This window comes from Amblyomma americanum, chromosome 10, assembly GCF_052857255.1.
Source record: "Amblyomma americanum isolate KBUSLIRL-KWMA chromosome 10, ASM5285725v1, whole genome shotgun sequence".
Lineage (NCBI taxonomy): Eukaryota > Metazoa > Arthropoda > Arachnida > Ixodida > Ixodidae > Amblyomma > Amblyomma americanum.
This window is the reverse complement of record NC_135506.1, coordinates 120,949,079-120,963,042: the sequence shown is the minus strand read 5'-3', so window position 1 is coordinate 120,963,042 and position 13,964 is coordinate 120,949,079. Positions and strand designations below refer to the sequence as shown.

The 13,964-nt window shown below is 43.8% G+C and overlaps 1 protein-coding gene across 1 annotated transcript in view; it reads right to left on the bottom strand.

Moving 5' to 3' along the window:
* Positions 1-389: 389 nt before the first annotated feature.
* The window catches only part of LOC144107983 (uncharacterized), a 58,929-nt gene continuing 45,354 nt past the window's right edge, over positions 390-13,964 (bottom strand). Inside the window, exons 5-8 of the mRNA XM_077641240.1 lie at positions 13,436-13,551; positions 9,952-10,021; positions 5,451-5,565; positions 390-5,380 (exon numbers count right to left, since the gene is read on the bottom strand). Of these exons, the coding sequence (XP_077497366.1) occupies positions 4,006-5,380; positions 5,451-5,565; positions 9,952-10,021; positions 13,436-13,551 (1,676 nt within the window). The 3' untranslated portion in view covers positions 390-4,005. The remainder of the gene's footprint in view (positions 5,381-5,450; positions 5,566-9,951; positions 10,022-13,435; positions 13,552-13,964) is intronic.

Sequence of the window (13,964 nt, the reverse complement as noted above, 5' to 3'; positions counted from 1 at the left end):
TTTATGAGTCGCTGACATCAAGCGAATAGTTTTCACTGACTCAGTATGCTGCCTCCACGCTTTCCTATAGTGCTCCAATACTGCAACAAATCGACCAAGATTGGTCATGCTCTATCCAGAACTTGCAAGCGTGAATTTGCTTTAACAACCAGTGATGTACACTTCTATATGTGGTGGAAAGCGTGAGACAGACAACTAAAAATATTTGCCCAAAGCTTTGCATGGCACTTCTTTCACGATGCCAAAAATTAAAAAAAATGCACCATTCCAGGTCAAAGACTACATTTCTCATTTGCACCAAACCAACACAGAAAAAAAATGTGAAAGAAGTCAGATTTCCAAGACTAACTGTTCAAATGAATTTCAGTAAGAGAAGGATGCTGCTGATGCCACATTAAAAAGAGGTTTATTGAACCAAAATTGAATGTGCCATAGACACAAACAAAAACAACATGAAAAACCAACACTGGTTGCCTGCCTTGTTTTCTGAGGCAGGTTCCATGGTCTTCTTTCCAACTTAAAAAAACAAGCATTGGATACGACATAATAATAACATTCTAAACCAACACAAAACAAATGCACAGAAAGCATGTTTGTTCACGGGCAGTGCAATTCCTTCGTGCCAGTGTTCACATGTAAAAAACAATGGTAATTTCCAATTATTTACCCTGAGAACTTATCAGTTATCACACATCATCTTTGGTGATTAGGCACAATATAGCAAATTACACTCCTTTATTTTCAACATATGCACCTGGGTGCCAATCAAGACGCTTGCTTGAAAATATCCTCTTGGATCACACCAGGCATACGACCATAAAAAGAAAAACCAAATTTACAGCCTCATATCGTTCACAATAGCTGCCCATGGTTGAGAAGAAAATTGATAAGGTGCCCTGCAAAGGATTCCTAGAAAAGCAGCGACCCTTAAAGAACACATTCCTTGTGAAAAAAGCAGCGTTTTTTAAAAGACAATGTACGCAATTCAGGTACTTGAGTAATGTGCTCATCTTTGAATTAGAGTCAATACAAAGAGTGGACGTCGACTTTGCAGCAACTGCTGGTAAAGAGTTCTTGAATCCAGACATGGCAAAGTGCTAATAGAAGGTCCCCATGCAAAAGTTAGCTGAAGAATAAACAGCACTTTACAGTTGAAGCTCACTTTGCTTCAAAAACACTTGACCAGTACACTAGTAACATTCTGGAGACAACAGGTACGTAGAAAGAGGATGTAAAGTTGCTAAAAAAGTTAAAACAAATGTTACAATATGTAATTGTAACCATCACAGATTATAAAATATGAATAAGGGTTTGAAGCAGTCTTATGCTCCACCACAAGGTTCGTATGGATAATACAGCTGCGAATGTGTCCTGCCACAGCTGAATGGTGGGAGAAAACACCACAGCTTCATGGAACAAAGGATCTCGTCAGGTGAGTTTTTTTCATGATGTACCCAACGCGTCCTATACATGAAAGCCTTCTGGCAAAAGCAAAACTTGAATTGTTTATCATTCTTGTCATGCCGCACATGGACACACAGTAATTATTATGTTCGCATTTCTTACTGTGTTGTGATGAGAATGTCCTTGCGAGTCGAGTCGATGGTACTACCACCGGGGAAGTGCATGAGGTGCTCACACTAGCTTTGACCAAACCATCGGCTACCAATGTCTGTGTAATACTGAGCTGGCTTCTTTAGCACTGCGTAGTTCTTTGTTCTTCCACATCATGTGCAAACATGCCCTGCAACCTAGGCATCCATGCACAAAGTGTACACTCTGAATGACATGGGTGGTCTTCGCTGTTACGCAAGGGAGCTCTGCCCCAAAGAAGGCGCAGGAGCACTGCCGTGAGGTGTAGACATCATAGCACTGTTGCCACAAAAGTACAGATGCAAAAGTAGCTGAGAATATGGCCAAATTTTAATGCAACAGCGTTAAAGAGCTCCTGCCGCAGAACATCTGGCGTCATTGTCGTTGATAGTGACCAAAAGAAATAAGTTTAATGATAGGAATAGCAAAGAGGTCAGCCGGAAAAATGCATATCTGGCCTGCTGTTCTGCACTGGGGAAGGGGAAAAGGAGGGTCATGATGGGTGGCGACGTGGTGAGAAGAGCGATGAGAATATGTTCACACACATTTGATGGCATCGAAACCACGACTCGAGGCCCATGTCACTCAAAAAACATGAAAACACCCGCATTGCATGGACTGCTTTGCAACACTGTGGCCAAGCGCCTATAGCAGTAAATCTTCGGAGAGTGGCCTGCTGTCTAAATGCTTCAAGGAAGCGGCCAGCTTTAGTCTTGCATGCACATATACTGGGCACACCAGCTTCACAGTCTCGGTTATGCCACAAGTGGAACAGTTCGGGGTGCCTGCCAGCCGAATTAAATGTAAGCACTTCCGTGTGAAAGTGACATCTAAATGTAGTCTAAGCATCCAGCATGCATGATGCCGCGGAATTTCACGCGGAACCAAGAATTGTATTGCCAGATCTACTCTTTTAAAGCTGGTGTGCTGAGAGTCTGTGTAAGCCGAGTATCTCTCCGTCGCACTCTTCATAAAGTCCAAACGAAGAGAAGTGGTGTCCAATCTTGAGAAAGGCAGAACTGAACGGACACCATTGTTGAGAGGGCTCTTTCCTTCAGCATCGGCCCTCTAATTTCCATCGAGCCGGCAGTGTCCAGGACCCATTCAAATGCTAGTCGGTGACCTTTTTCTTGGGCAGATGAAAGTAGCTCAGTGATCTCTAGTGCGAGTGAATGGTAGGCAGTGTGGCGTAGAAAACGTCCCAAAATTTGAAGCGCAGGTTTTCAGTCCGTGAATGTACAGCTTCCTTGAGGTGGTACCTCACAGATAACCGAATCCCTTCCCGAAGAGACACAAGCTCAGCAGCAATTGATGTTGAAATATGCCCTACAACAAAACTGAGTCATCTGCCGAGCAGGTATCAACACAGCTGCTGTCGATGCCATTGGTGACATAGTATCATTACTGCAAACGTGAATGTAGTTCTGATATTCTGACCAGGTGTACGCCAGAGCAAGTTGCTTCAGTTCGCTAACTGGTAGCATGGATTCCTTCAGTATTCTGGAAATATGCAGGCATACTGAAATTTGAGCCAACATCTATGGTGGCTTGACGGGATCATCGGAAGGGCATACATAGCCTGATGGTAATTGACACTGATGGCAGCAGAGTGCACTTGAAAAACTGCCATCCGGCCGCTTATTCAGAATCATTGTCAGTGGGTGACAGCGGTGTCGGGTAAGTACCCAGTGTGAGAGCCTGCAATGCCAGCAGCCCAGTTTTTTGTTACCGCTGAGCTTAGAGTATCGTTGCACAGTTTGTTGGAGTTGATAACATCTTGTTCTTTTATCTCTGCATGCTAAAATTGTGTTCTTTTCTTGGCAGAGTTGCCAAGTAGTCTCTGATCGCTGTAGCACATGTGTGGATGCAGCTTCATTGTCAGCAGTGTTTCGTCTACCGCAGATATCCGACCATTGTTGTTTTGAAGAATTACCTAGGATGCTACTGTGCTGTATCTTGCTTAGATGATGGTGCAAGTGCATCTCTTGTATACTTGAGAGCTGCTCTGTTAGCCCATAATAAAAAGTATGCCTGGTGCTGTGGTGGGTTATCTGTCCAGTGATACTATGGCTTGCAAAACCTCCTAAGAGGGAGGTTTTCTCAGCTAGTAAAAAAAATGAATACGAACAAAACAAAAATCAGCAGCTGCACAAAGCCAGAACTTGATCAGAGAAAAACTTAAATATACAAACTAGTGCACACGTTCACAGCAATGAATACAAAAATCAGTGCAGTTTCCATGGCTGCTGAAGTCAGGGGTTGTGACTGCTATGCCACTGTGAAAAGCAGTCACGTGAGGATGTGAAGCAGAGGTACACTTGACATGTGCTGCACATAACATTCGTTCTGGTTTCCGCTTTTGTACTCTAGTAACAGAGTTTACAATTTCTTCTTTTTTCCATTTTTTTTTGGCTAGTGGCGAACTGGCTGCATGGGAGGACAGGCGACGTGTAATTCGTTTACTTCAGCATATTCGAAAATCTGCTCAATAAGCTGTTCCCTGAAACCAAGCTGGTCAAACTTGGCATTTTGATCAAGCTTTTGGGCTTTGGGGAGCTCACTTCGATGAGCTTGGTAGAGAATAAAACTGTTCGTGCATGCAATGTCCACACAATGAAAAAAGAGTGTCTTCCACCGACGGACGCATTTTGTCAGAACGTTGTATGCACCAATTTGACTGGATGTATTCACGCCCAACATGCCAGCATCATATTCGTGCACAAGGAGCGGCTTTTTGATTGTAGTCACAGTCCATGTGCCTCCTGTTTTCTGCCTTCGTTTGGCTGGAACGTGTTGGTTGGCTGTGTGAATTGTGCTCATTAGGTTCACAGCACGCTGGTCTTTCCACTGCATATACAAGACGTTGCCATCCCGAAGCCACCGGATGTCTCCACGCTCTGCTCGTCTCTCCCATGCGACATCCTTCAACTCTGACGGAAAGCAGTGGCGATCTTTGCGAGTGGTCCCACAGGCAAGAGTTTTCCGCTCGAGGAGGTGCTCAAAAAGATTTGTGCACGTATAGAAACTGTCCGTGTAAATTCTGTACCCCTGGTCAAGGTACTCCGAGCATAGCTTACTCACTACATCAAAAGCTAGACCATGTGGTCCCGGCAGCTCACATCTGCCAGTGTACACAGAAAACTGAAGGGTGTACCCTGTTTCTGAGTCAGCTAATACCCAGAGTTTGTACTGCCGAATTCCTGACCTCCCTTTACATCTGACCATTCGCTCATCGATGGAAAGCTTGCACTTTGGTTGGAAAAAATTTACTGATGTTTGGTTGACGTGCTTCAAAAGCCAGGACACCTTCCAGGTCTTGCCCATGGATGCTGTGGCTGTTGAATCGTCGGGGTCTGCTATGTGCAAGAAGGTGAGCAAAGCGAAAAACCGGTTTTGAGACATGGCACTTCGTGGGAGAAGGCCAGAGTAGATGCTTCCTGTATCCCAATAAAGATGTAGTTGTGGCACTTCAACAATACCCATGTAAATAATGATTGCAATAAACTTCAGCATCTCTAACGGAGTGACTTCTTCCCATGAGCCGTCACATCGAGCGTACATCTGTCTGTCCCAAATCTTCATCTGTGCGTACTTGTTAGTGTTCTCACACAGGGTCTTGATCATTTCCATCGTCAAAAACATTAAAAAGTAGTCCAGAGGTCTAGCGGACCCCTGAGAGCTGCTCTGATGCGGTGCATCGATATGGGCACCTGGGTTTCGTCTAGGCCGGAATGTGATGTGATTTGCAGACATTGGCAAACTGTCTTGGCCGTACGTTGTGCAGACCCTGAAGCACACAAAAATAAACTAGCGTCATCAATTAAAACCTCACAGCATGAACAGAAAACAAAACTTACGTGCGAGTATGGGCTGACTTCCCAGGCCTTTGAGACGAAGCATTGCTGCCTGAACTGACATCCGATGTTTGCATATCGTTGTCCGACTCATCACTGCTGCTTTCATCGTAAAAACCTGCACGAGAACCAGCCGAAGTGCTTGGTGTGAGCTTTCGCTTTTGAGGAGCGTGGACTGAAGCGGTTGCCATGATCACCGACCAACACTGCTGCACGTGGTCAAAGGTTTATTTTTCACAGTGCTCCCTCAAGTTGAAAAATAAAGAACCAAGAGACTAGTTCTATAAAGACAAACTAGACAGTGCAGCTTGTCTGCAAGTGCCGAACAGAATTTTTGGCGGCTTGTTCAAAACAACAGTCATATATGACCGATTGTCTACGGCACTGTAGCAAAAGTGCTAATGTCCCAAAGTTGCCCCGACACTATAGACACATTGCAGTGAAGGGCGCAGGATTATTCTCGACAATCAGGGGTTCGTTCACCTCGCTAAATTAGGACAGCACATAGTGTTCCTGCAAAAAATTTTAGATTCTGAGGCTTCTTTTATTCATTTTAAGCACAGTAGGGTACACAGACCTCAAAACAAGCTCCATAAAGTAACCTGAAACTGCGGCTAAAAGAAGGTAACTTGCTGAGACCAGCAACCATGTGCTCTCTCACAGTGATGGGGTTCAGCAACCTATCATGTGAGATTTGTAGCAAGAAAAGTGTAGGGGTTAACAGCTGCATTCAGTACGAATATAACACCGCAGTATGACGGCTGCCCATGGTTCAGTTTTGCGAAGTCCATTCATAAGAGAATATCTATGCAGTAGAAGCAAGGACCGTAGAATGTCACTGTGATATACAGTAGAATCTCATTGATATGAATTTCGCGATGATACGAATTCGCGAAATTCCCCGGCCAAAGTGCATTGTGTACGATGTGCAGAATTTCGAACCTTCCGAACTCTCTCCCTTGCCTCTATGGATGAAACAAATGCACGAGCTGCGACTGCACCCTCGAGCATTAAGCGCTGCCCACACATCGCCAAAGTCGGGATTGCTAATCACGTGGTACGCACTGCGATTAGTGATCTATGGCTGCAGAGCAGTGAATAAATCCTTTCAGCCGTAAACAGACCTGCTTGAATGCAATTTTCATGCTTGTGCATATGAATTTTGTTCCTTTCGATAATACAAAATTTCAGATGAGATGAATTTTTTCACGACCCTGTGAGATTCGTATCACTGAGATTCTACTGTACTACTGGCTGGTGAATATTAGCCTCAACCATGGCTAAACAGCTTGGGCATGGCACGCAATCCGAAGGCAAGGCTAACAAAGCTGGATTCCGAGAGAAGGCAAGCATAGCAGGGGTAGCAGAGAGTTAGCTGGGTGGATGAAATTGAGAAGTATGTAGGGATAAGGTGGCCGCAGCTGGCACAGGACAGGGTTAATTGGTGAGATAAGGGAGAGACCTCTGTTCTGCAGAGGGTGCAATCAGACTGCTGATGACTAAAGAAAACAATGAAGGAATCCTTCCCAGGTTGTTTTTAACAATGTAAACCAGAGTAATGAAAAGGAAAACTTTTTAAAAATCTCATGGTCAAGATTTATCTCGGCCTTCTGCATGGCTGCCGGATATGATGTGACAACACTAACAACCGGTGCGAAAAAATTTAGGCAAATTACATGTCATAGACAAGCTTGCTATTGCAAAAAGCTTTATTTCAACTTTCTAGTGTGGCATATGGAGCATGTATGATTTTCTATCTACCTGCTTGTTGTACATCTTGCAACAATGTTGCTTTAGGTTGAGGTTGAAACAGACTTTCACTCAAGACAAGTAGAGCAGTGCTTTGTTTTTGACAAATGTGGAAAGTCATCGGAGATGCGGCATGACGCAAGGTGATGTAAACTAATGCATGCACACGACAACGACCTTCTATGCACTGCATTGCAAGTGATTTTCCTTCAATTTTGTTTGCTCACTTCGGAAAATGCATATAAAACATAGGTGAAAAATTCATCTGGGCATGTAGCAATCTGCTAGTACGAGCCGATGCAATGAGTGCACAAATTAACGAACTCAGGTGCCAGTAATAAGCAATTTTAGATTTATTCTTAGACACACACAAAGCAAGTTAATAAGACCGCAATACAATGGAATCACTATTGCATGATATGTAACAAACAAGAAAACAGCAGGACATGTTCTTTACATAGTTTAAATGTTTGAGAAGTAGAGAAATCTAGTGATGGGGATAATAAAACATTTTGCTATATTCAAGCATGCCAAACCAAATATAGTATAGCTTTTCACATAGAGTACAGTTTAATAATAAAAATTGCTTCTGTAACATCCTTTACTGAGCGAGAAAAGTTTCAGCTTCTTTTTACCGCTCTTGGAAGAGTATTACAGAATTTTTGTGGCAAAATATGCTAACGACTGCCTACTGTATAAACTGTGAATGACTTGAATGCTAAAGTTAGTTGAATTAAAAATTAATTAAAATTAAATTAATCATCAGTGACTGCAAACGGAATAATCTGATGTTCGCTATAGGGTGCCATGATTTGTTCTGCACAGTACAAAAATTTTATTAAACCTGCATCCCAGAAAGCATGTATGCCAGGTTCTCTCTATTCACAGGTTGGTGTCACCACTTTTCCCACTATCCCTGGATATGAATCATAGTTTCAACATTTGCTACTTCTGAGATGGCTGAAAAATGGAAGTGCTCAAAGGCAGAATACCGGGTGTGGGAGTATTTGAGAACACTATTCCCTATTGCCGTAGACACCAGTAGTCATGAAGATTCTTGTCTATTGATAATGCGCAGTTTGTTTCAAGATGGAAGCGTACAGGTTGACACAGGAAATGAGGCTCCAAGCAGTCCTCGTTGTCCTGGCTGCGCTCCATGGCGACTTGGAAATTGCCATTTTCCAAACGTGCGCAACCTTTCTTTTACAAGGTGCGGACAGGACTGATGTGCTCTGATGGCGACGTGTAGTCACCTAATCGGCGCTTGTGCAGAGCTACCTGGCGTAATGGCAGTTAGCTTGTCAGGCCATGCTCCTCATGCTTCTTCAGTTTGCTTAAATCACTTGGACCGGAGCCGACGATTCTCCCTAGTTCTATAGGACATTAAATGCCCTCTCCTCATGACGAAGAAATGGTACCTCAAGTCCTCGAGCATAGCGAGCCTGACGGTTGACTCTGCGATTTGGAGATCCTTTGCAATGAACCTCATCGACTTTCGTGCATCACCGCTTACAATGACACGATGACTGAAGAAAATCATGCGCTCTGGCGGCATCTGACCGATGCGTGTGCTTCTTTCTTTCCGCGACAGATGCCATGTCACTGTTACAGCATATCAGTTTTTCCCATGCCTTGTAACCACAAGACTGCGCTACGTTCAGAAAGGGCGGCCATTTCCAAGTCTCTGTGAGTGCAGCCAGGGCGACGAGCACTGCATGGCATTTCATATCCTGCGTCAACCGGTACGCTTTCATCTTGGAACACACTGTGCACTAAGAATGATAATTTGTCAACATACAAGAAGCTACACACCTAAAAAGATGTGGGGAGACTGCTGGTGTCTATGGCAATAATGATAGTATTCTCAAATACCACGTGCACCCAGTACAGCGTCTATTGCCCTCCTCTTCTCTTTCACCTTTCCGACCGATAAAACAGAAGTTTACCAATGCGACCCACCCATATGCCCCAGCATAAGGAGACTGCAATAGTAGTCAAGGCATCTGTCAAGACTACAGCCACACTGTTCAAAGCAAGGCGACAATCTCCTAGCTGACAGCACATTTCAGTTTCTCAACTTCTGCATAGCATAGTGACTGCCAGGCTCAGCGATCGCAGTTTCTTATTCAGAATACAGACACAGAACTGCTTTTTTAGGAAACAATTATTGTTACAACTGCTTCACACCACTCTTAATCCAGCCAGAGCAGGATCAGACACCAATTTTTGCAGTGCATGAAAAGAATTAGGGTCCTTTAAAATTAGTCAGAAAAAGAATTAGTCACCTAAAAGAGGCACAAAAAGAAGCCTCAATGAAAAATGTTAAGCTAATAAAAAAGGAAATAGCACTGTGTGGCCATGGCCAGTAACAATAAAACACACATCAGTATAAACACACATCATACTGATGTGTCTCTTCTCTGTTAAAGTCGTGCTGTGCAACTAGTAGAAATGAACACCTTTATGCACATGACTAAGCACTCTGTTGGATGACATATCTGCTACCCTATGTTACTTGGACCTGCGTTTGATAACTTCAAAATCGAGGGATGATTTCTCTGTAGAGGAAACCGTTTTTGCCTTTTACGATCAAGCTGATTTCAGGAGTTGCATTAACTTGTTTCTTTTGCTTGTACGGGATTTTACCCTAATTAAAGTTAATTTGAGTGCCAACCTCATTACACTTAAAAGGGCAGTTGAAGACATTTGTACAAATGCAGAAACTAACCTATACTATCAGTGACAGCGCACTGACCTGATATCCGAGAGAGGCTTGCAGTTGAATCACTGGCAGCTGCAGATGCTTCACTGGACTCGTCACAAGCCTGCAAAAACGAAGAAATATTATAAAAGCGCAACACCGAGAAACTGACGAAACACACAGTGTTGTTGCAGTGGTGTCAAGTCGCAGCCCACAACAGACGGTAAATGTGACAGCAATTTTAAAAATAGGCTTTTCGAGTTTGAAGACTTTTTCGGGACAGCATTGACAGCTGTGTAGTGCGACAGGATACAGCTAAGACATGCAACTAGTAGGCAGCTTAATTGGTATTAAATAGTCAACTCTATAACTATTACTGCTAATCTCCTTATTCATTCAGAGGTGGGAAGCCCACTGTAACACTCTTATCAGTTTTTAGGATTTCAAAAACACACTTGCAGTCAGCGCTCTGGAAGAACAAATTTTGCCTACATCACGCCAAAATAAATGTGCTTTTGAGAATCTTGAGAATCCCTTCCAAAGCTTCTAATTCATCGAAATAGGCAAAATCTGTTGGGTCACATTACAAAGAGTAACTGCATTTTCAAAATTCTAAGAGTTGATATGAATATTGCTTGCTGTGGGCTGCACCCCTCAATAAGTAAGGATACTAACAAAAGTATTTGGAAAGTTAATTACAGAAGCGGACCAATTTTTCAGACTCTAATAATTCAGAATTCCCTGAGGAACAGTCAGGCAGCTCATAGGAATGCGTGAATTTTCATGAGCGATATTTTCGGATCCTGTGGAGTTAAAAGTTCGATTTGTTAGACTAAAACAGATGCTAGCAATGCTGTGGGGACAGTTTTTCAAGAGAAAGTTTGTTTGTTCAGCGTAACATAAATGTGAGCGTGCATTGCTGTCCCAACTAACCGATTCTCTGCCGCCACGAAAGGCGGCATGTTGGATTTAAACTGAGTCAAATGGACGGCTGGCTTGGATAGGCTTGGCTTTTTGTACTTTGTTCTTGCCACTTGAAATAACTGCACACTCTTTGCTGCCATAGAGCACAACTAGAAAGAGCGCGCGAAAGCACTGAACCAGACAGTTGCAGAGTTCGCAGTTTGGACAATGCCACATGACAATGGGGCAGATGGTGGCGAGAGGGTGCTTTCGAATGTGCTTGCTTCTGCTCGTGCCATTTCACGGGTTACTTCTCTCGGTGTTTGTGAGTGTCGTTGCCACGTAAACTGAGTAATTGCATGACCTGCGGCCGTGTCGCACTGCCTGGTATCGTAGCCCGTTGTGCTCCATGCGATGTGGACTCGGCATTACTATTTTTATTTCTTTTTTCTGCCCACACTAATTCCTGTGTGGTATCGTGATGTGAGGTGGTGTGGGCATGACGAAAGCATGACTGTGGTTAAGATACTGTCCAATATTATCGCTTGCAAGCGGAATGCGGAGTGCTGCAAAGTTCACTATTCATTAAAGCCAGTTTTTTGCAGAAAGAATATTTTTTGAAGCTGACAGATTTTTCGGACTGTTCGCTTATACGAACAATTTTCCGGGTGCCGCAAAGTCTGAAATATCGGTCATCGGCTGTATAAATATTAGTCCGCGAGCCTACTAGCTAGCAAGTCATAGCTGTTAGCTGATGTGCTGCACCGCTGACAATGATTTATCGAAAAACGCACTCTTTAACTCAAAAAGCATATTTTTAAAAATTGCCTAACATATTATGTCAAACGTCCGGTATGGACTACTTCAGTAGCACTAAATTTCAAGCTACGCAATGGGTGACCACGGCGAGCACCAGACAGTGGTACACTAACTGGATGTCACTGGAAGAGGCTTTTCTGGTGTTGTGGTCAAGACCTGGTTTTAGATGCCTGGTCTAATGCGTTAACTTGCAGCCCTGGTGCTGGCCTTCTGCAAGCAGTACAGGCTTCCACCAATTAGCAAAAGACTGCCTCAGAAGAATAAATGCTGCATCAACTGCAACATAAAAGCCTACAAGTTTGATATAACATATAATTCGATATAAAAGTTGCAGTAAGTTCAACAATGTACAAACATATTGAGATGGAGAAAAATGAATTTCTATGATAGCCACTCACTGCGTGCAGATTACCAAGCGAAATATTCGTGCATTTTTTGTTTACTCACTGCCTCAGAGAGAACACATTTTTCAAAGTTATCGATGGACTCCGAACACCTGAGACCACAGCCTTCTATTGACGAGCTATAATGATGAACCATGCCAAGTGCACGGAGCACGTCGAAGCATGTGGCCACCCGTCCTTTCAAGCCTTCGTCAAAATTCACATCAGTGGTGTCTTCGTTATCCACATCAGCAATCATGTCTTCGTCCGCAGAGACAAAGTTGCCTACGTCTGCCCCATCACAAATAGCACCAACAAATATGGACACCTGGCTTCACAAATCATCAAGACTTGCAATGGCTTCATGGACCTCATGAGACAAAAAATTTGCTCAGCAGGTCTGTAGTTTCGTTTTTGACATCATTCCACAAACCACTTAGCATAGACAGGGCACCTAAGAGGTCAATATTTGGCTCTCTTCCAGTTCTCGGGTTCTGCAGGAGCCGTTCAATCAGACGTTTCCTCAAACTGGCCTTCACCGCATGGATTATCCCCCGGTCCAATGGTTGAAGCACCAAAGTTACATTCGGTGGTGAGAAGCGAAACACAATGTTGCAGAACTAGCAGTGGACACAGAATAGCGGTGGCCACAGACATGGCAATCTTGGCCTACCGGGTCGTCATTCCAAGCCTGCGGCCACTTGGGAAAAAAGTCCACAGGTTATCCATGCTCTTAATTGGACCTGTCGGTCAACAGAACCGAAAGCGAATTCTGCAAGCATCGCAGAGACTTGCTTTTTCTGATCACGAGTGGTCGAAGCTTCGTTGGTCCATCGATGCTAGTGGCAAGCAACCAAAGATTTTTTCTCACTTCATTCAACTCTCTTGATAATTTCCAGTTACATGGCAAAAGGAAGATTCTGCCATTTCATGGCTGCGATCGTGCGCAGACACAGACAAGAAAACTATGCAAAAATGCCGATGGCAGCACGAGTCAGTAAAAGTGCGAACTGCATTACAACGCTAGCTAGCCAAACTGATGCAACACGTTAAAAATGCATATTCTGGTTGGCTGGATACGCGTCTGCTGCCTACACGGTGGAAAATCCGTGTTATTACTGGTCTACGTGTGCTACATAGCAATAAGAGTACCCGCAGATCCATGCAGGGAAGCTAATCTTTGGAGATATGATGACGGAAGTCATCTTTTTGAGTAGACCAGTGTTGCCAGAAGTTCGAACTATCGGATGTGATGGGTAATTTTGTACACTATAGCCGTACATTTTCCTATACATTCAAGTTGTAGCTTTACGGTGCTTAAAACTAATTCGATATAAAAGATAATTAGATTTATCCGAGTTTGATACAATCGGGTTAAACCGTACACAAGCTAACCAGCAGCAAATTACATGAATAAGTAAGTCAGCACTCACCTCCGGCCGGGTGCCACAAGATGAGGCCATGGCAATAAGTCTACGCTTGCTACAGCTGGCGTCCGGCAAACCTTCTGCATCAACCTGAAGATCATCCCGGTTGGTCAGGTCATTTTCTGCATTAATGGAGGAGTAACGGTGAGACACAAAGTGTGTGCAGTTCGCAGTTTTCTAGAAACGACCAGTAGCAAAAAGTATACCGTAGCTTGCCCATTTACCCTTGCATGTGCTGTTTGCTCACAAGACCCTCTCTGCACAAAGAAAGGAACAGCAGGTGCACTGAACTGCTGTTCAACACGTGATACAGAGCCACAATGCAGATACAGTGCTGGCAAGCCTGCTGGCCCAGCTTAAGAGCACATAGCGAGATGTGCCAGCGCAAGCAATATCTCAGAGGAGGGGAGGTCCCCACTGGTTTCTTAGAGCAGCCCCTCACAGCTTTGTACAAGCACGAATGAGAATATTAGATTTCCACTGATTGCAAGAGGCTTTCAACAAGGAAACTCGAGTTGAAAGTCTGTGCTTCTTT